Source organism: Marmota flaviventris, chromosome 5 (genome assembly GCF_047511675.1).
Source record: "Marmota flaviventris isolate mMarFla1 chromosome 5, mMarFla1.hap1, whole genome shotgun sequence".
Classification (NCBI taxonomy): domain Eukaryota; kingdom Metazoa; phylum Chordata; class Mammalia; order Rodentia; family Sciuridae; genus Marmota; species Marmota flaviventris.
In genome coordinates this window covers 20,694,607-20,717,641 of record NC_092502.1, presented here as the reverse complement: position 1 = coordinate 20,717,641, position 23,035 = coordinate 20,694,607, and the positions used below count along the sequence as shown (strand labels likewise).

Below are 23,035 nucleotides of genomic sequence, written 5' to 3'. Positions count from 1 at the left end.
TCTCCATGGCAGGGCGGAAATGTGGCCACTCCTAGCCACAGTTGTGCCAGCGTGCCAGGAGCTATGCAATCATCCCCTGCATGGGGGCTGCTGTGTTTCCCTGCAGATTTGGGTTTAATTCTGGCAAGAAATCTCAGGTTTTGTCCAAATATCCCTGAAAGAGATCACCTGGAAAAGCCGCTCCCCTTGCCTCTCTCTGCTGCCTACAATCTGACCCCGGAGGCATCTAGAGCATTCCTGGCTTTGCGGGGGAGCAGCCTTGCTTAACTCCCTCAGGCAGGAAGCAGCCCTACAGTTCATCCTTGTCTACCCAAGGGATTAAGACTGCTTTCAAGTTTCCAAAATCTCCCAACAAAATCTCCAAGGGGGCGAGCCCATCCTACCCCTGCTTCCCTGTCAAAGAAGTAGCTCTGTAGAAATGATGACGGTTGCCAAGTAATCAAAGCAGGATTTGGGGTGCAGGGGGGCTGGAGGGAGGTAGGAAGGGTGTACAGGGGGAGCGAGGAGAATGGAAGTGGTTTCCTGGGAGAAAGACAGGCCTCTCCTAGAATCTCCAGAGGCCCCATGCAAGCACCTGGCAGGCAATAGCTTTTTTATTGGTATCTGCCCTAAGAGATGAGACTATTGATTTCTGGCTTAAGAAGCCCTAAATGCAATTGGTTTGGGAACCGCTCTTGTCTGTGCATGGTGGACAGGGCAAGGCATGCACATGGACTGCAAATGCACTCACCACTGGAAGCACAGGGCAAGCCACCAGTAGACCTTGGTGGTTGCAGAGGCTTCCCACGGAGTTCAGTTCAATTTACATAAAGGGATCTCATTAGCTCTGCAAGGCAAAGAGGCACTACCTATGGAAGTCCTGAATGCACAGGCTCTAAGCAGAGCTCTCCCACTCTGGGAGTCCATCCTACCCACAGAGTGTGCAGAGATGCAGGGAGAAATGCAGCTCTGTCATACAGGGTGCAAGAGAAGAAGAGGACAGCAACTGAAAGGTCCATCAGTAGAGGAATCATTAAATCAGCAGCAGTGTTTACAAGACGGGTAAAGTGCTGCCGCCTGGGCTGCGGTGGAGGGGGGATGGGGGGGGTGAAAGGCTCCCTGATGTACTGTTAACAACAACATAAAGAACACCTTCACTCCTAACCCACTTAGGTACATTTACACAAATGACTTGTAATTCATGATGGTTCTATTCTGTAAAGTCACCTTGAGTCATAGAATTCGCGAATGCTGACCCACGGCTCCTAGAAGATACAGGGTTAGGTCCCCAAGAGCATCCGATGGCAATGTTTTGTCAACTGAGCAATACGTAATTCAGAACTTGCATATTTCTTTTAATGTACTGTCCTGTTGGTTCATTAGCACTGAACTCATGGCAAAAAACACGGCAGCTCATGCCTGAGTGGAGCTTATCGAACACACACATATTTTCTCTCCAAGGCACATCAAAGCCTTCTTGAGCTTAGGACACTAGACAGCACTCAGCTCGATGCTTGGGGGCCACTTGAAACAGCAAGCCATCGACAAAAAGTACAAAACTGAAGAAAACGAGGCACTGAGTAGAACAGGAAAAGAACACTTGTTTACAGTTTGAGAGCTCCGCCTTGCTCCATCTTGGTGGGGAAGACATATCTAGGGCAACTCTAAATTTTTGCTGCTCTGCCTGTGTCCGTGAACTACCTCAAAAGCACCGGCACTGATTTGGGGTTTAAAAAATTTCAACGAGGGGCTGGGAGTGCAGCTCAGTGGTACAGCTCTTGCCTGGCAGTTGTGAGGCCCTGGTTTCAATCTCTAGAACCGCAAAAGATTTTTTTTTTTTTTAATCAAGTGGGCAAACTTGCAGGTACAGAATCAGTGAGCCAGGATCACTTATATGTTGGTATATGCACAGAACATTTCTAGAAAAATATATGAGATCGATTTTGGAAAAAAGACCCAGAAACTATTCTCAGAAGTTACCTCTGTAGTGTGGGATGGGAAACAGACTGTTTTTTATTTTATTTTATTTTATTTTGGGGAATCTCACTTTACAAGTGAGCATACATTTCTAACTTAACAAATCTACAGATAGGAGATGGGCTTCCACAGGTTAGCTCAGCGCTGCGGAACAGATTCTGTAGCTCTGTAGGCTAAGGGATCCTGTCCTACAGGAGGGACCCTGTCCAGAAAGGGGTCCCTTCCTGTCACAGGCCACGTGAAAATCCTCCTGCTTGATACTTCTCTCCCCTGGGGAGGAGGATGAGGGCCGAGATGAAGGTCAAAACAGGACTCAACCTCATCCACAAAATCCGGAAGTCTGAACTTGACCCTGAGGAACAGATGGATCTGCCACCCCCATCTGGCACTGAATCGCAGCCCAGAAGCCATCAGCCAGGGCCTGGACAGACTGCTGACCCACAGCTAACAACTCAGCAATCACAGACCCCGCTTTCCCAGGGCGTGGGGTGGGTCCAGAGGTGACAATGAGAGAAAGCACGGCGTGACAGAACTGGGGTGAGGTGGGGGAAAGAAGAACGGAAAAGGAAGAGGAGCAGGAATCTGGCACTTCTGCTCCCTGGGAGATTGACATGGGTGTAATCCATGAGGCATTTCCCCCTCCTGACAAAGATAGGTTTATTTTCTCAGTGAAAACACACCATGACGTCTAGGTCTGCAAGGACACACACAAGCTCTGGGGGTGAGACTGTGAGCACAGGACGCAAACTACTTATTTACACCAAGTGCTTCTATAGCTTTTGAGCTTTTACAATAAAAGTGTCCCCCATATATCTTAAGTCACAATAATTAAGTCTTACATTTAAGGCCATGCTACCCCAGGGATAAGGCTACTCCTGCCTTTTTGGCTTTCTCTCCTGCTACCCCTCCTCCTGCAACTGCTCTGGATGGAGCTAAGGACTCAACGTTACCTCTGAGCAGCAACCACCAAAAGCAAAACTACAAGTTCTCTCCAAAAAGTAGACACAGAGTAGTTAATATACGACCTGCAAACCAACCGTCAGCTGTATGCCCCCCCAAAACTAGAGATAAGTGCTCAAATACACCAGACATTCGAATGCTTACAGCAGCACTAGTCACCATGGCCCAAAGGTGAAACTGACCCAAATATCCATCAACGGGTGACTGGGTAAGCAACCTGTGGCACAGATAGGGGAATATTATTGAGCCTTAAAAAGGAACACAGTGCCGACGGGTGCCAGGGCAGGGATGAACCTCGCAACCACCATGTGAAGTGAAGGGAACCGGGCCTGCAGGCCACTTCAGGTGAAAGAGTCAGGACAGGAGAGCCCACAGGGACAGAAAGCAGATCACGGTGCCAGGGCTGGAGGAGGGAAGGAGCGTGACTGTTTAATTAGCACCAGGAATTTTTAAAGATGATGAAGATGATCTGGAACTAGACAGAATGACGGCCACCAACTATCAGTGTGAGTGTACTAAATGCCACTGAACTGCACACTTTAAAGTGGTTAAAATGGTAAATCTTATGTTACAGTATCAATTTTACTTTCATTGAAAAGCAAAATGCGAAACCCCTAAGCTGCATGACCGTAGGCAAGTTTCCCAGCCTCTCTGCACTCTCAGCATGACAGCGTGACCACCTAGGGTGGTGGGACGATTCCGTGTGGTGTGTCAGAAGTGCTTGGCATGGGGTGGGCATGTAGAAAGGGCCAATTTGTGATGAAGTGGCGGCTGCAGCTGTGATAACTTACATTTTAGGTGCTGGGGATGGAAACCAGGGCCTCGGGCATGCTAGGCAGCCCTCTACCCCTGAGCCACACCCGCAGCCCCTTTCTATTTTTTATTTTGAGACAGAGGTGGAGGGGGTGTCTTGCTCTGTAGCCGAGGCTGGTCTTGAACTTGTGATCCTCCTGCCTCAGTTTCCCGAGTTGCTGGGATTACAGGAGGGCACCATCATATCCAGCTGTGATGACAATTATCACTATGCACTGTCAAAGCTGACTCACAGGAAGTCGTTGGGTGTCCAGGTAGTCAAATTATCCTTTTTTTTGGTGGGGGGGGGGTGCTGGGGATTGAGCCCAGGGCCTGTGCCTACTAGCTATACCCCCAGCCCTCAAATTATCCTTTCATTTAAACTAGGAGAACAAAAAGACAGGAGAGGGGTAATGTGTAAGATGAAGATTCAAGGTATGTTCATATCTATACTATACTTATGTTAAAATTCTATCCAGGTGGGAGATGCCATCACCTCAGAGACAAAGGGGTGGTTCTGCCACATGGCCTCTGGGGAAGGTCTCCCTTTCCACCCTCTTCTGTAGGCCTGCAAATCTGAGCCCTTGCCTAATCCCCATTTTATGGGGGCTGCAGGGGCTCTGGGCAGGTGAGAAAGTCCGGTCCAGATAAGGCCCTCCTTATCTGGAAGCAGTTCCACAAACATGAAGTCTGACAGGTGGGGCAAGAATCTAGCTCTTCTTATCTCAAGAATAATAGGGGACCAAATTAGCACCACTCTAAACTTCCTGAGGCAAGGTGAGCCCCCTGTGGCTGAGCGTCTTCCTGGGGAGGGCAGGAGGAGTGAATAGGATTTCAGGCTGCCATGGAAACTTTTCTTTCCTGGGGCCTCCGAAGCATATGGCAGGTGTCCTGAAAAAAAATCCTGCCACCCACCCAGGCTGGCTGCCGCCTGCAGACATGTGGGTGGGGGCGTCTGCCTCCCCATCTGAACGGCCACCTCCCTCCACCATGGCGACAGTGCACAAAGGAGTCTCCCGTGTGCAGTGTGCTCCTCACGTCCCAGCTCCCAGACAGCCCGCTGGGGAAATGTAAGTCCCCCAAGGAAATTTAAGTCCCTGCCCCCAGCAGACCTCAGATCACAGACAGCAACAGGCCAAAGGCCACCGTGCAGATTTTCCTTGCACCAACTGAAATGCAATGCCCATTCGGCCCTCTGCTGACAGGGGTGTCTTGCAAGCCCTGCATCTCTTCCCAAGGAGAAAGGACGCTGGCATGCTGATTTGGGACTTTTAAATAGCAAACAAGCTGGACTCCCAGCAAGACTGGCTGGGAAAGAAAAATTACAAATTTGGGGATGTTAAACCTAAAGCAGCCAAAGGAATTAAAATCAGCCTCAGGTAGAAGGTCCCAGGGAGGAAAACAAGACAGGACTGGAACACTCTAAAGCTGTACTTCTCCAACTGGGTGATGGTGCCCGTGGGGGTCTATGGCAGTGTGCCAGGAACAGACAAAGGCATAGAAGAGAACGGGTGTGGTCCTCCTGGGTATCAACTGGAAAACATGCAATAAAATAGGACAATGATACATCACAGAGGAGAACGCAATACCTGGTTGAATTTTAAGGATAAACTATGCAATGACAAAGAAATATCCTGAGCCAGGCACAGTGGCACACGCCTGTAATCCCAGGCTGAGGCCGGAGGATCGAGAGTTCAAAGCCAGCTTCAGCAACTTAATGAGGGTCTAAACAACTCAGCTAAGACCCTGTCTCTAAATAAAATATAAAAATGGCTGGGGATGTAGCTCAGTGGTTAAACGCCCTAGGTTTAATCCCTGGTACAAAACAACAACAACAACAACAACAAAAAACTAACAACAACCCAAAAGCCATCTGAATTGCAGCTGTCTACTTAGAACCCAAGGTCTTTGGGGCACACCACTGCTTGGCATTAAGGACAACCTGAAGAAGTGCAGACTCTCAGTTTGGAAGGAGCCATTAATTTCATTAACGATTCCATGAGGGCTTACTATGGGCCAAGCTCTAAAAATCACAGGCTGGAGGGGTCAGTGGATGCTAATTCATAGCACCCAAGGCCGTGGGTCTGTAATCAGACATGACCTGCCCAGGGCAGTGGAGAAAGGCTTCCACAGGGATGCAGGGCCTGGACCGGGCAGGCAAAGGGAATGAGAAGCAATCCAGGCAGAGGGAACAGCATGTGCAAAGTTCTGTGGCAGAATGGGAACTGATCAGTTTGGCTTGAACCCAGCAGTGAGGAGGAGAAAGGTCAGAGAGGCTGGAACCCGAGGGGTTGATTTTATCCTAGGACTTGTGGCAACCATGGGTGGTTTTAAGTGGCAGGTGGCATGGGAGATCTGTGTTCTTGGAATATTGTAAAAGCAGCAGCGTATTAATATAGTAATCCCTCTGGAGGCGGACAGATGGTCAAAGCCACACTGTGTTTTTGGTGAGGCCTTGTTGGAAAGTGCAAATCCCAAGAGGCCCATGCTGAAGCCTGATGACTACATAACAGATCTGCTCAGGTCCAGATCAAGCAGTCACATTTTTAAGTACCTCTAAGAACAGTGATTGCTGGGGTTCCCTTCCAGTGCATTCAGAGCTTCATGTTGAGAAACAGGAAACATGAGGTTAAGAGCACAGTTCCAAATCATGCAGTTCTGGCTTTGAATCTTGTCTACCCTGTACTAGTGGGGCACCCAAAGCAAGTTTCTTTTCTGGTACTGGGGATTGAACCCAGGGGTCTTAACCACTGAGCAACATCCCCAGTCCTTTTTAATGTTTTATTTTGAGACAGGGCCTTGCTAAGTTGCTGAGGCTGGCTTTGAACTCGTGATCCTTCTGCCTCAGCCTTCTGAACCACTGGGATTACAGGTGTGTGCCACTGCGCCCAGCTCCAAAGCAAGTTTCTTAACATTGCTGGGCCTTGGTAAAGTAGGGTAGGTAAGAGTATCTGTCTCCTAGGGCCACTGTGTGAATTCAATAAGATCAAGCTGCTAGCTAGGCATGATGGTGTATATCTGTAATTCCAGCAACTTGGGAGGCTGAGTCAGGAGGATTGCAAGTCCAAAGCCAGCCTCATCAACTTAGCGAGGCACTAAGCAACTCAGCGAGATACTATCTTTAAATAAGATACAAAAAAGGGCTGGGGATATGACTCAGTGGTTAAGCAACCCTGAGTTCAATCCCCTGGTACCAATAAAAAAAAAAAATAGACCAAGCTGCTAAAATCCTTATCAGTTTGGTACACTGGTACATTATAGACTCTAAAAATAGTGACGATTATTAGTACAGTTCACACCCAGCTAAGGATGAACCCAGAAGATGCTTGAAGACCACTCGAGTGGGAGTGGGAGCAGCAGGGCTTGCTGAGGGGCAGGAGATGGCACAGGAAGAGGCCGGGTTCCACTTACTTGCAAGCAGGAGGCAGGAGATGGCCACAGTGTACAGCTGCTTGGAGGTGGTGATGTTGTAGCGGTCCGTGAAGTGGTCCAGCAGGTAGATGGCTAGGTGCCGGGCCGCAGGGCAGAGCTGGCAGTGACTGCTCAGCAGGGTCAAGATGTCCACAAAGAACCGGCGGCTCTTCAGGAGTGGGGAGTGGGCTCGAAAGGTGGGCAGCTTTAGCTCCTGCAGGACAGGTGGGACAGGTGGAGGTCAGGGCTGCCCGTCAATCTCGGAGACCTCAGAGCCAGCTGCTGACCAGCCTGGGCAGTGCTTCCCTCCATCCCCTCGTTCCTTCTGCCTCAGGTCTTAGGCAGGCAGCCTTTCTGTCCCAGAATGGCTGGACAGTCCCCCTGCCCTGCCCTCCCTAAGGACATGTTGGGTATCTGGGACTACAGGATGACAGAAGAAGCCAGTCATTCCCCGAGGGGTGGGGGGAGGCTTTGCTCTGCAAGACACACAGGCCAGGAAAGAATGACAGCCTTGTGGCCGGACACCCGTGCCTGGATTTCGGTTCCCCTGCTCAACCAAGTCATTAAGACTGTGGTCACCTGCCTTTCCCTTTGCTTCCTCCCCAATCCCTGAGGATTAAATGAAAAACAAAATATGCAAAATGTCCGGCACACAATAACCTCTCACGATCCACAGCTCACTCCTTCCGTGGGTAGAACCATGAGGCAGAGTTTTGAAAACAACCACGACAACAAAACCTAAGACGAGTTGTTGAAATAGTACTAGGAACTCCCAAGCACCCTGAGCTCGGATTCACTGGTTGCTGATGCTCTGCCTTCTCTCTCTCTCTGCATGCACACACTTTTTTTCCGAAAGTAAGTGACCCCAGCTCTCGGGAGGTGCCTTCTGCTTTGCGATCAGCACACCACCACGTTATCTGAATTTATATGTCCAACACAAGAAGAGAGAGCCAGCCCAAGAAATAGCAAAGCAACCAAGATTTATTCGACAGAAAGAAAACTTTTGTGTAACTACCATATTTAACATTTAACCAAGTACGTTAGACTTTGTGTTTAGGAAATGTCTTAGCAGTATTTTGACAATAGAAAAACTAAAGAGAAGCAAAACCGAAGGAAAATGGAACAAGAAGTTGGCAGGAAAGGGATTATGAGAGCTCACTAATGGCAGCTTCATGGGGGATGACATTAAAACAAACCCCCGGCTCCCCCTTCCTTCCTTCCTCCCTTTCTCCCGTGGTGCTGGGAATGGAACCCAGGGTCTTGCACATGCTGGGTAAGTGCTCTACCACTGAGCTACACCCCAGCACTGTATAATGCCTCTCTCAATCCTTTACTCAATTAACCAAAGATTAGGACTAGAAAGAGGGGTGTGTCCATCCATTCCACACAGATGCATTCATTTTCCTCAATCCGTATGCAGTGTTTTCCAAATGTGAGGCATTATTCTAGGCACTGCATCTGGCATAAGGCACACACATAGCTAAATGTAGGATATAAACTATAAAATTCTTTGAGGAAATCTTTGTGATATGATTAGATATGATAGCCAAAACTGAAGCCACAAGAGAAAAATACATAAGTCAGATTTCAAAATTAAAAACCTAGGGCTGGGGATGGGATTCAGTGGTACAGCACTTGCCTAGCATGTGCAAGTCCCTGGGTTCCACAGTGCTGCAAAAACAACAACAAAAAAGGAAGCCAGGGGCTGGGGCTGTGTAGTTCAGTGGTAGAGCGCCTGCCTCCCATGTGTGAAGCCCCGGGTTCGATCCTCAGCACTGCATAAAAATAAATAAATAAAGATAATGTATCCATCTACAACTAAAAAAAATTTAAAAAGAAAAAGAAAAAGGAATCCAGTAAACACATCCAAAAAAAATTCAACATTGCTTATCGTTAGGGAAATGAAAAGCAACTCCAAAATAAGATACTACCTCACACCCCCTGGGATGGTGATTAAAAAAAAAAAATTGCAACTCAAGAAGTGCTGGTGAGGATATGAGCTAACAGGAACCCCCACTGGTGGGAAAGCAAAGTAGTGTAGCCACTGTGGGAAGAGTTTGGCAGGTCCTTGACATATTAGATATAGAGTTATCACATGACCCAGCAATTCCAGTCCTTGCTAATTTATACGTAAGAGAAAGGAAAACCCACGGCCGCACAGACTGGGACACAAATGTTCACCGTGGCATTATTCATGTCAGCCCCCAAGTGGGAGCAACCCAAATGTCCATCACAAATGGATTCACCAAAGTGTCTGGTATAGCCGTGCAATGGACAGCTACATGTGACACAAGTCACACAGGAATAAACCTGGGGCAGAAGCAAGTCATCGAAGGCCACCTATTATATGACTTGATTTATGAAAAACGTTCAGAAGAGTCAGTCCATACAAACAGAATGTAGATGAGCGGGTGCCAGGGGCCAGGGGGAGGAGTTCATGGGGGTGGGATTCCTCTGGCAAGTGAGGAAACAGTTCTGAAATTGGACAACGGAGATGACTGTATCACTCTGCGAATATCCTAACAACTGAACTGCACACGTTAAAGGGCGAATTTTATGGGAAGTGAATGATTCTGTCCCAAGGAAGCTGTTATTAAAAAAGACAAGACAGACACACCTCCCACGCTCATGCAGCCTATGGTCCAGTTAGAGAGACGGTAATGAACAGTGAGGCAGTTACATAATTCCAACCAGTGAAGAGTGCTGGGGGACAGCTGCAGACGCGGAGCGCCCCCATCTTCCTCGAGGGAAGTGCTTGCCTTACACAAGCAAACCTGGGGTTCAGACTTCACACTGCTCCCCTCTTGGCCCTATCCCCCAGACGGCAGGACTCAGCGATCCTCGTAGTCCAAGGGCTTTGCTTACGGAAGGTGCTCAGAGCCAGAATAAATTACTTCCTCTCCCTAACATTTATAGATGAAGAAACTGAGTTTGAGAAAGTCCCTTAACCCTGAGGCTTTACTGAACTAGCAACAGATCTGAGACTAGAATTTTCAACGTTTCCTTTTTTCAACATTTTATTTTTGAAGTCACGGTATCTTTTATCCCCAGCTTAATTACTTTAAGGAAAAGACCCCGCCCACCATTCTTGTGTGTCCTTCAACTTACTGACTGGGTGCAGGAGCTGGGGATTGAACCCTCCCAGAGCCTCAGGCCTGCCAGGCAAGCACTCCACCACTGAGCCACACCCCACCCCATCTGATGCTTTATGTGGCCACCCCTTCTTTGGGTCCAAGTTCCAAGTGCTTTTGCTCATCACTGTGTCCCCAGCTTCCCAGTGTGATCAGAACAGGTGGGTGTTCAATAACCCACAGTTGATGGGAAATGGCAGGGAGGGAGGGGAAAGGGAGAGAGGAAAGGTGTAAATTGCAGGGGTGGGTACAGATGGCCCTGGGCCTAGAATGGACTTCAAAGAGGAGAAATGGAGCCACATCCCCAGCCCTTTTTTGTGTCTTATTTAGAGACAGGGTCTCACTGAGTTGCTTAGGGCCTCGCTCCGTTACTGAGGCTGCTTCTCAACTTGCAAGCCTCCTGCCTCAGCCTCCTGAGCCACTGGGATTACAGGCGTAGGCCACCATGCCTGGCTGGAGCCAAGTTTTGAAAGGACATCTAGGAACTACTTGTGAAGAGGCAGAAGGGAATATGCTCAGCGGAAGAAACAGCATCTGCAAAGTCACACTGGGGAACCCGCAGCTCCAGTTTCTGGGGAAACTGGAGAGGGTGGAGTAGCCAGGCAGACAGGGTGTGCCTACCCAAAGCAGGCTGAAAGGTGGACTGGCTTCCGCTTTAGAGGCCCTGCTAAGATCCTGCCAGGAGGGCCTGGGGGCCACTGAAGGGTTTCGACAGGGCCTCGACCTGGTCAGGACAGCCTTGCTTGAAGAACTCTCAGCCAGCCTTCCTCCTGAGCTAAGGCCATACAGCAGCAGCAGCTACTGTGGGCTGACCATTTCCTCCCAACACCACTCCTGCCCTCCAGCACCCCTGGCCCCCCAGCATGCTGCTGCTTGGGTATTTCCTCTAAGCACAGGGGCTCTAAGTTCAGGTCAAAGCAGAAGCAACCACAATCACAGATCCTTCATGTCTGGTAGGCCACAGCTGCCGGAAGTCAGCCTTTGCCAAGTGACCCTTGGCTGGACCACGATACCCTCATCAGGACGGTCCAGGGCCTTGAGACACAAGTCAGATAATGCAACGTCCTGCCTTCCCGTCCCACTCAACTCAATCGAGCTCAACACCTACTAGATTTTCCTTTGGTGCCAAGAGAGAGAGAAGAGAGGTCAGTGCAGCACACCTTATGCCTGTCCTCTGGACACATTTCTGGGAAAACACAACCTTTGCCTTGAGCAGATTCTCAAAGGAAGCCACGAACACATGAAAGAAAAAAAAAAAGTTATGGACAGTTGGAGGAGGCAAGCAACGCCTGTCAAGGGGCAGCGAGCAGGCGAGACTTTCTAGAAAAGGCTGTCTCAAAGGGGCAGGACTGTGAAAGCGAGAGCCGTCTCCCTGGGATACTCTTCCTCCCTATTTCTACTTGAAGCTCAAATATTGGTTTAAATGTCACTTCCTAAGATAGGCCTTCTCTGACTTCCCCAACACCCCAAATCAGGTTCCCTATTCTCCCCCTTGGCATGCTGTTCTTGGTGACCCTGTTACAAAATGTGTGTTGAGTAAAAAAGAATGACTACAGGGTTGTCCTTCCCTGCATCAAACACTGCCCCAATCCCTGCTTACCGGGAAGCTGCTGAACACAGGATGTGGAGCCTGGTGGCTCTGGGTTGGAATCTCAGTTCCATGGTTTGCTAACCTTGGGCATGTGAATTCTGGCTTTCAGTGTCCTCTTTGAGAAATGGAGAAATGCCACTGTAAATGTGAAGTTTCTGGCACTCAGCAAGCATGAATGGCCCCACTCTCAAACTCCTAGATAACCAAACTCCAGATTTTATTTTTAAGCAGATTTTATCGAAGGCCTGGAGCCCTGGTCTCTTTAGTAGGCTCAAAGGAACCCACTTTGAGCTGGGATTGTGGCTCAGTGGTAGAGCACTCCCCTAGCATGGGCGGGACCTGGGTTCGATCCTCAGCACCACATAAAAATAAAGGCACTGGGGCTGGGGATGTGGCTCAAGCGGTAGCGCGCTCGCCTGGCATGTGTGAGGCACTGGGTTCAATCCTCAGCACCACATAAAATAAAGGTGTTGTGTCCACCGAAAACTGAAAAATAAATATTTTTTTTAAAAAAGGAACTCACTTTGAGGAATATGGAATGAAGCTTTCTACCTTGGGATTGTTGACAGCTGGATTGAGGCACCTCAGCCAGGAAGGACACCTGTCTATCTCTGTGCCCCCTGCAGAGTTCCCAAACCAAATGGAATTAGTGGCGCTGAGCCTCTGCTTCTTCCTATCCCTCAGAAAAGGGCGACTCTTTGGCTTAAGGACAACAATGTGGGGCCGCTGTCCTGTTTGGTTCGCGTCCAGCTGATTATTTTACTAACCCAATTAGTGGAGGGGAAGCAGGGTTTCAAGACTGTGCTCTAAGGATCTGGACTCCTCCCCAAGCTCCCTGGATCTCAGTCTGCTCCGGGGAAGGCCGAGCAGCCCACGTGCGGGAGGCCAGCCCCTCTGCCGAGTGGCCTGGACTCCAGAAACAAGAGGGCAGCCTGCCCAGGATAGTTTGCAGTGCTCTCCCTGGATCAGGCAGCTGCTGCCGGGCAGTTAGCAACCAGCTCAGACAGGAGCCTCGGCAGCAACTGGGCTGGGCAGGTGGCCTTCCTCTCAGCAACAGGCCTGGCAGGGCCGGGCAGCATCAGTGTGGCCGACAGCAGGCTGTGGGGGGACTGGAGACAAAGCGGCGGAGGGAAGGACTGCGGTCTCCTGACAACCCTCCCTCCTCCCGGCTGCTGCTCTTTATCACCTGAGCTGGACAGGAGAGCCTGTCTGCCACAGGTGCCTCTAGAGATGAGCAGATGGTGGCAAGGGACAGATGGTCATGATTGAGTTTGGGGGTGGAAAGACATTCTTGATCAAAAACCCCCACTTCTCACAGTAGTTGATTTATTTATTTTGCAGTACTGGGGATTGAACCCGGCCCCACACACGCTAGATAAGTGCTCTACCATGAGCTATGACACCACCCCACCCTTTTCTTAATTTTTATTCTGGAACAGGGTTTGCTAAGTTGCCCAGGCTGGCCTCAAACTTGAGATCCTCCTGCCTCAGCCCCTGGAATAGCTGAGATTTAGGAGTGCACCACCACTTGGTACACTACTTGGTCACAGTAGTTTATTTTTTAAAATAATTACTACGGACCAGAAAAAAAAAAAAAACTAGAAGACAATATACTAAAATGTTCTCAGTGGTTATCTGGCAGGTGGGTGAGAGGTGTTGACGTTTTTCACGATTTTCACTTTCCTGCTTTTTGACACTGTCTAAATTAAAACAAAACACATTCAATGTATAACCACTTTATTTCAATAACTGGGTTTCCAGTTTGAAAAGAGGACTAGATGCCCACTGTATTAAAGTCCAGCTCAGTTTGTCCCCAAGGGTTTCCTGGCAACCTTACATTAGCCCTTTAACAAAAATCAGCCCTTTATTAATAAATGCCCCTTCAATGACCAGTCAGTACCCACTTCATCCTCCAACCATGCAAAGCCCAGACCAGCGTCTTCCCCAGGGTGTTCCTTTTCTCTACCTTTCTCTTTTTAACTAATTATATGTTCACAGATGAATTTTAAATAATGTTTTTTTTAGTACAGGAAATTAACCACTGAGCAACACCCCCAGCCATTTTTCATATTTTATTTTGAGACAGGGTCTCACTGAGTTGCTTAGAGCCTTGCTAAGTTGCTGAGGTTGGCTTTGAACTCATGATTCTCCTGCCTCAGCCTCCTGAGCCACTGGGATTACAGGTGTGCACCACCGCACCCAGCTGCACTGCTGAATTTTTTAAAAAGTAGAAATGCAGAAGGAGCCAGAGGGAAAGACTGAATTTTCTTTAGGATAGCTTTCTTAGTGCTGGAGATGGAGCCCAGGGCCTCAGACATGTGGGGTGAGTGCTGCTCTGCTGAGCTCCACCTAACCCAAGGACTGAGCGGTACCTGGACCCTTAGCTGATTCCTTATGCATACTTTCATAAAACAGGGTCACAATCTAAAACTGCTTCCAACTGCCCCCAAGACAGCTTCGCAGATAATGTTTTCAGCATTGCCTAGCATTTAACTGCAGTGTTGGACCCTGACCTCACCAACCCTGATTCTGGACATCTGGGCTCTTTCTCTTCCCTCGGGTCTTTCTCCTCAGAGGCTTTTCCCAACTCTCCTTCTCCACAGCATCCGGGGACTTCCTACAAGCAGTAGTTTACCTGCTTATTAACTGTCCACCCTCCCACCCCACACAGTGGGCCCTCCCTGAGGCAGGAGACTGCTCCCTGTGGCTCAGTCTGTACCCTGGCTACCTGGCTCACAGTAAGGATGAATAAGTTTGCCTTTGTTCACATATGAATATCTGACCAGTGAAACTCCGCATCATGTGCAACCACAAGAATGGGGTCCTGAATAGAATAAGTCATACTCCATGTCTGTATAATATGTCAAAATACACTCTACTGTCATGTATATCTAAAAAGAACAAATAAAACATTTAAAAGACCCAGTAGTACATACAAAAAATAAATAAGTAAAAACACCTGCTGTATGAGACAATGCTTGTAGAACAGAATGAGGGGATGCTCTGAGGAAATCCTCAATCTGCCTGTGGCCTTCTATGCCCGGAGCCTTTCTTATCTACCCCTGTATCCTTCCCTGCAACTGCCAGAAGTAACTTCTCCCCATCACGGGAATATTGTCATGACTTGTAAGCCAGCATCTCTGACACGAGAGGAGCCATTCAGGAGGTTGGGAGGGGTGGTGTCAGGCAGCTCTGACTCTACTCTCCTTGGGCTGGGGTGCAGCTCAGTAATAGAGCACTTGTCTAGCAAGATCCAGGGCCTGGGTTCAGTCCCCAGCAACACAAAAGAAAAGAAGGGAAGGGGAGGGAAATCACTTCTTTGCCTGGGGGCGCTCCAGTAGGAAGCCGGTTATCAGTGAATCACAACCTACACAGAGCCCCAAACACAGCTACATACAGAAGCCCTGGGCTGGGTGCACAGATCTCTGAAGACTCCAGGTGTAAGCTGGGCACGGTGGCACAAGCCTGTAATCCCAGTGGTTTGGGAGGTTGAGGCAGGAGGACTGCTGAATTCAAAGACAGCCTCAGCAATTCAGTGAAGCCCCAAGTAACTTAGCAAGACCCTGTTTCAAAAGAAAAACTAAAAAGGGCTAGGGATGTGGTGGTTAAGTGCCTTTGTTTTCAGTCCCTGATACCAAAAAAAAGATGTCCACTCCAGGTGCTTGTTGTTCCCCAACCCTGGTGCCTCTCTCTCTCAGTGGGGCTCAAGTTGGCAGAGTGGGGCACACTTCCCTGCCTGAGCTGGGTTACCCTGTGCCAGGAGGGCGTGCAGATGGGCAGGGCCAACCCCAAGTAAAGTTACACAAGACCCCAAGCCACAGGCCAGAATGTGGCAGACACTGCCCCAGGGGCCGGCCTGTGTCTGCTGCAGGACAGAGGGAGGGTGGGGAGAAAATGCTTCACACATGCTGTTCACACATAGGCTCTTAAGGCCTTTTGTGGCTAACCTTGGAGGAGTCTGAAGGTCATGTGCACTGTAAGAGTTCAGTCTGTCAGCGGGTTCCTCCTATTAGGGGAGAAGAGCACATGTCCCTTTAACCCTTGCTGTCCTGCAGGCTGTATTTTCTTCTAGCTGCCTGCAGCTTCACTCTCATTATTAACTCTTGGCTATGTCACAAGAGTCACACTTGGCTATGTCAGCTTAAGTCACCTCTGCCTTCTGCCCCCTGCTCATGCTTCTGTCGGCTACTCCCCAGGTGCCCTGGACTCCTCATCCATCAGCCCACTCACTCTTACTTCCCTTCTTCCCACCAGACTGCAAACATCACAAAAGCAGGGACCGGGCTCAGCTGCTCAGCCTAGTGACCCCAATACCTGACCCGAAAGAGATGCTCGCTATGGAAAATACTTGAAAAGAACAGGAGAGGGAAAAAAAAATATTTAGGTTGTAGCAAACTACCCATGCTTGTGAGCAATTCTAAACCCTCAGGAAGGCCAGATGGGAGGCAGGAGAAAACCGAACCGGAGTAGCTAAATTCCAGGGGAAAGAGAGGCATTTCCTTGCCTTAGGGTGGGAAAGGAAAGGAGCTTTGGTCTATCCAGCGGCAATAAAGGATTTCCAGAGGAAGCAGGTCAGTGTTTATGGAGAACTGGGAATTTCAAGAAGAATGATAAATTATGTATCCATTTTAGAGGCAATGTTTCTCAGAGCATGCTCCCTGAAGCAAAGGGTTCTAGAGGCCATAGTTTGGGAAACACTGCATACCACACTGCTTCTTCATGAATAAGGAATAGTGCATTAGCCCAGGAGAGGCCCCGAAACATATATTCAGCAATAAAACGTATATAACTTTGGGAAACTCTAGGTTCAATTCATTGATCCACAGAATACCATTCCTCACCCCATTTGGGGGAGGCAGAAAGCTTCTTTGGGGAAATAGCGCTTTAGGGTGCTGCTGCTAGGGGATTTAAACTCTAGCACATCTGCAAGGCTAGACCCTGGCAGAAATCCCTGGCTAGGTGCCTAATAATTTGATGATTCTAAGCCTAGAGATTTACTGAAAAGCTTGCTGAGATTAACAAGCGCAGCTTCCACCTGCAGAACTGCCCTGGTAAAAATTTCCATATGGCCCTGGCACGAGAGATCCAGGATAGGCCTACAAGGGGCTGCAGATGGCAGAAGCCCCAGGCAGTCCAGAGCTGGGTGCCCTCCCTTGAGAGGTCCTGGGACTGGACTCCAGATGAAATCCCCTGCCCCTGTCTCACCTCACATGTAATATATATTTTTAATATATATAATTTTGGCAGCTCCTAATCCTCCATAAACAGCAACCTCCTTGGAAGCTCTCTGTCACCATTTGGTAGACTGAGGCCCGTGCCACCCTAAGGCAAGGAAGGACAGATTTCTCTTTTGCAGAAATTCAGCTTCTTGTGCATCCCCGCCCCCCGCCCCCAGGCCTGCATGTGTAATTTGGAATTACTTATTATGATGAATAGTTTTAGATAGTGTTCTGAGAGTACAGATTTATATACATATATATATCTTTCCATATCCCACAGGTAGATAAAGAGTTAAATAATTTAAAGCCTTTTATTTATCATAGCAAGATATGAAAAAAGACCATGTATAACCTAAGTGACCAACAGGAAGCAGACCTGCAGATCTGAAGGGAAAGAGACAGAGGAGGGAGTGTTCCTCAGAGGCCTCAGGAGTCCCCAGCACTGACCCGAAGGCCCAGCCAGGCGCCTCCCTCCTTCCCTCTCTGTCATTGCCTAACACAATCTGAGGAGGCACTTTCGGTAAGTGGCTACACCTCTGTGGGAACTGTTTCGACACCCTCTGGAGGGCGGACCTCAGCACGAGAAGCCAGCAATGCCGGCGATGTCCCCTCCTGCTGAAGTCTGGCCCAAGCTTCCGTCCAGCAGAGTGAGAAGTTGCACCCAGTGACATCTGTCTGTCACTGGCCCTCTACCCCTCAGCAAATGGCAGGCAGGCCAGCACCACTCCTCATTCCCAGGAGCCAGAGTCACTGCCCGCTGAGCAAACCTCTGTACCATGCTCAGGTATGGCTGCCGGGTACCTGATGTGACCACAGGCATCTGCCCGGCCTCTGCTGGTCCCCATTCCACCTCTCCAAACAGCCCCAGAGACAATAATCAGGGCCTTTTTATATCCCTGCTTCCGGAGTTCTTCACTTCAGTGGCTTCCTGATAGGACCACATCCCTCACACTGCCCGAACCAGGATGCTCTTCATTCTCCATGCCTGCAATATCCAGGGGCAGGACACAACCTCTCTGTAATAAGTCCCAGGCTTGGATCTCTCTTTTCCCCTCGAAGTTACTCACCTTGTTTTCTTCCCCTTGCCCCTTCTCAGTGCTGGGGAAGGAATCCAAAGCCTTGCACATGCTAGACAAGTGTTCTGTCACTGAGCTACATCCCCAGCCCAGGGTTACCACTCTTGTGCAGTGGCTCTTACCACCCTGTGTTCAAAGCTCTTCACTGTCAACTTCAAGCTTCCATCCCTAAGTTCCAGATTGGTTCTGGTGCTTTTTCTGGGCAGCCTGACTCTAGCATGAAGCCCAGAATGGTTCAGTGGGTAACTCCTGCTACTCCCCGCAGGGCTGAGACTCTGCTCCCCTGCCCATCTATGGTCCAAAGTTTCTCAGAGGGTCATCATTAACTACTTGCATTAGCGTCTCCTGGAGACCTGTTTAAAAACAGAGGTTCTTCCTTGCACTGGGTTGAACAGTGTTCCCCCAAATTTTACATCCATCCAGAATCTAAGAACGTGACCTCATTTGGAAATAGGGTCTTTACAGACGGAATCAAGTGAAAATAAGATTATATTGGGGCTGGGGCTGAAGTTCAGTGGCAGAGTACTTGCCTAGCATGCATGAGGCACTGGATTGGATCCTCCACATCACATTAAAAAATAAATAAGATAAAGGCATCCTGTCCATCTACAACTACAAAAAAGGGGGGGGGGGAGATCAAATTGGAATAGGATGGGCCTTCATTCAACACCTGGTATCCTTATAAGAAGAGAAAACATGAGTGGAGATAGCTCAGTGGTAGACCTCTTGCTCAGCATGTATAAGGCTCTGGGTTCAGTAACAAGTATGATTAAAAAAAAAAGTGAGGGGTGGGGAATGAACACACACACACACACACACACACACAGATATGCAGAGGGAAGACAAGGTAGATATCCAGAGAAGAAGGCCTTGCGAAGGTGGACGCAGGAAGTGCAGGCATGCAGCTACAAGCTCAGGACCACCCTGAGCTGCCTGGGATCTCCTGAAGCTGGAGAAGGCTTCAGAGACAGCACAGCCCTACCCACACCTCAATTTCAAACTTACAGCCTCTAGAACTGCGAGAGAATGACTTTGTTGTTTTCAGTCTCTCCGTGTGTACGCTTTGCAACAGCAACCCTAGGAACTGAACATACCGCCTTGTTACTGAATCAGAATCTCTGGAGATGGAGCTGGGCAAGTTTGAGTCCGATGCCCAACTATCAGCTCCAAAAAGGTAAAGAACTTAATTCTGTTCAAAACATGGTGGCTTACACTGAGGCTGGCACACAGTCAGCTGCTTAAAAATATAAAATAAAAATGCGTTGAAAGAAAGAATGAACAGGCACTGATATTCAAAGAACAGCCAGTGCCTCAGGCAGTATGTTTAACTGGTTCTCTTTCAGAAGCAACTTTAATAAACAAATGAGATAATGTCCACAAGGCATTGACAGTCTCTGGCACACGGAGCAGGTACCCAGTAAACATCTACTCCCTTCATTCAGGGCAGAGTGTCCTTTGAGATTACTAGAAACTAACAGTTTCCTTCTGGGATTCTTCAAGAACAATGTTCACTGTGAAAAAGGCTGACCATGCTCAGTTCCGGAGTTACTTTGTTCCAGCGAGGAAGCAACTTGAAATCTTTCCTGTCTCATCTATCTAACTGGTCCTCTTGACCTCTGTGTCTAAAACCTCTCAAATCTCTGTTCTTCCCGTGCTGGCTTGGATGCCATCACCCTGGACTGCTACAACACCCCAATAGCCAGGGTCCACTTCCAGTGAGCCAGCACCCCCTTCTCACATCTGTCCCATAGCTCTGTACCTGCTCTCAGGACTGACATCTAGGGAGCTCAACATCCCCAAGGCCAATGCTCTTGATCCATCTCCCTGATGCCCACCCTCAATCACCAAACCAGCAAACCAGCCCTCATGGGGCTCACACACTGGCATCTGACTATCATATGCTGCCCTGAGCCTGGTAGAACTTCCTCCACACCTTTCTCTCCTTTACTCATCCTTTAAACCTGTATTAAACAACATGTCCTCTTTAAAAACTTTTCAAGACTTCCCAGGCAAGGGGAGAGTGGTCATCAGTGTGAGCTTTAGGGCCAGGCTGCCTACTAGTGGGTGGTCTTGGGTAAGTTATTTAACTCTCTAAACTTTGCACATCCCACCTGTGAAATGGGAACAATTATAGGACCTTCTAGAGGGGGCTGCCTGGAGGCTGAGCTAGTGGAAGGGAACAGAATGCAAGCCCTTAGCACAAAGTGAGCTCCCATTAATTATGGCCACAACGTGTGGCTGTAAGTGGCTTTATATGATCATGTCCTCAGTTATGCCAAGGACCCTGAGGGCAGAGTTTGGGCCATGGTTCTTCCTGGCAGAGCCTCCCATGAGGCCACAGGTAATACACTGGGCTCATTCAGTGACTGTGAATGACAAGGCTATGTTATGGTTTGGATCAGGAATGCTGCACAAAGGTTCTTGTGCTGAAGGCTTAGTCCCCAGTGTGGAAGTGTTCAGAGATGGCTTTGAGGAAGTGATTGGATCACAAGGATGTTAACCATATAAGTGGTTTAATCCATTGAGAGTTCACAGCTAAATGGGCTATCAGGAGGTAGGCCTAGTTGGAGGAAGTAGGTCACTGGGGTGTGCAACTGGAAGGATATATATTATCTTTGGCCTCTTTTCTCTCGCCCTCCCTCTCTCTCTCTGCATCTCTGCTGCCCTGAGCAGCTTTGCTCTGCCACGCCCTTCCACCATGATGTGCTGCCCCACCTCAGACCCAGGAATCAACGAAACCAGCCAACTATGGACTGAAACCTCAGACACTGTGAGCCAAAGTAAATCTTTCCTCTTTTAAGTGGATTTTCTCAGATATTTTATCACAGCAACAAAAAGTGGATGGACACAGGTTACCTCCTAGACAGTGTGTGCCAATCAAACCAAGGAGAGGACCAAGGAAATAAGACAGAACATTGCCTTCCCGAGACTCAGGCTGACAGAGCCTTCCAGGACCCATGCTCGGCTTCTCCATTTCTGACCACAATGTCAATCTCCCCTCCAGAAGTGTACCTGACACCAGGCACGAGTCCTTAGCTTTTACCTTGTTTGTTTGTTTGTTTTTTGGTCTTTTTTAATCCTTTTTGTTTTTTTTTTTCCCCAGGGCTGAGGACCAAACCCAGGGCCTTGCACGTGCTAGGCAAGCGCTCTCTGCCACTGAGCTAAATCCCCAACCCCGGTCCTTAGCTTTTGTCTGGGAAAAAAAAAAAAAAAAAAACCTTCCAGAAACAACTTCATAGTCAATCTTAAAAATAACCATGAGAACAAACTCTGAAGCATTAAGGGCAAATGGGGTATCATTTCTGCAACTGGGTTCAGAAAAGAAATGTGTACATGTGGGAAAAGAGAAAGATAAAACAAATATGTTAAAATGTTCACAAAATCAAGTTCTATGCTTACAACTCTTCTCTAAGCTTGAAATTCAGTCAAAACTGAAAGTTAACAGCAAAGGAGACTAAAGAGAGATTTTGACTCCAAGTCAACAGCTCTGTACCACTAACCCCCACCTTCTCACCTAGCTGGGCCACTGCCCCATGTCAGCTGTTTGAGGGGAAGTCCACATTACACCATCACTAACTTCAGGGCCCATTGCAATTCCTCTGCAGCCTGTGTGTTTTGGCTAAGGTGAGGCTGGGCGTAGCAGATCACAAGATTTTGAGGCTCCCAGTCTCCCACTTGACAGGGAGGCTGGGGCCACGTGCTTAAGCTCTGGGAGGCTGTTTCTCTACCAATGTGATGGAGTTACTGGCAGCCGCGCCACCTGCCCCACCAGACTGCTGCGACAGGGAAGTCCAGGAAGGCAATCTGTGGGCTGCAACGTACAGTCAGATAAGGCGTCTGTGATGTGCACACACTGAGGGGCCCTGGTGCAACCGTGAACCTGGCTTAGAACTGCTGGGGGAGGGGGGAGCGCCTGCCCTCATGACCCATGGTCTAGCGAGGGAGCCAAACGGACATCAGGCAATCACGTAAGTGTGTGAGTACAAGTTCTGCTAAGAGTTGAAGGAATCATGTGCGTGGTCTGGGAAGATATAACAAGGGGCCCAGCCCTGAACTTGTTGGGGAGTCGGGACAGCTTCACTGAGGAAGTCCAAAGCCAGAGAAGAAGTAGGTTAAAGCACGTTATAATCCCACAAGAGTGGGAAGTACATAAACCGAACTGTTCACAGAGAATACAAATGAGAGCATGAGGAAGGAACAAGTCAGGTAAGAATATGGCAGACAAATGTACTGGCTTCCTAGAGAACCAACGGCCTGAAAAAAAAAAAATTAAGGGATGTCAGAGGAAGGAGACATTAGAGAATAAAATACTAAACCGAAAAAAAAAAAAAGAAAAACCCGCCATGCAAAGACTTGTCTGGATTATGATGTAAACAAATCCCTATAAAACCCTTTTTAAAAATAAAAGATTGGGTGTCACTATATTGCTCATGCTGGCCTTGAACTCCTGGGTTCAAGTGATCTTCCTACCTCAGCCTCCAAAGTAGACATGCCACCACATCTGGTTGATTATAAGAGCCATTTCTGACACAATGGGAAAACTGACATGGACTGAACAATGGAAGATATTGATAAACTATTGGTAATTTTGTTAGGTGTCATAATGGCATAGTTATGTTTTTTTTTTTTAAAGGCCTTAACTGCAGCTGACCTTTGTGAATAAAATGACATGCTGTCCAAAGAACAGACCAAATGGGTAATAAAGCTGGGTGAAAGGCACAGGGGGAATCACTCTCTCTACTTTTATAACATTTTAAAATTTCTGTAAAAATTAAGGGGAAAAAAAAACAGTAGTTAATATCAGAGTCAGAGGTTCTCTGAATTATTTGGATTTTTTCTTTAAGAGAGACAGAGAATTTTTAATATTTATTTTTTAGTTTTCGGTGGACACAACATCTT

At 48.4% G+C, this 23,035-nt stretch overlaps 1 protein-coding gene across 5 annotated transcripts in view; it reads right to left on the bottom strand.

Moving 5' to 3' along the window:
- The window catches only part of Ccnjl (cyclin J like), a 52,915-nt gene that overhangs the window by 18,407 nt on the left and 11,473 nt on the right, over window positions 1-23,035 (bottom strand). For all 5 annotated transcript variants that reach the window (XM_071612008.1, XM_027938773.2, XM_027938776.2 and 2 more), the window contains exon 3: window positions 7,120-7,333. In XM_071612008.1, coding sequence (XP_071468109.1) covers window positions 7,120-7,333 — 214 coding nt within the window. The remainder of the gene's footprint in view (window positions 1-7,119; window positions 7,334-23,035) is intronic.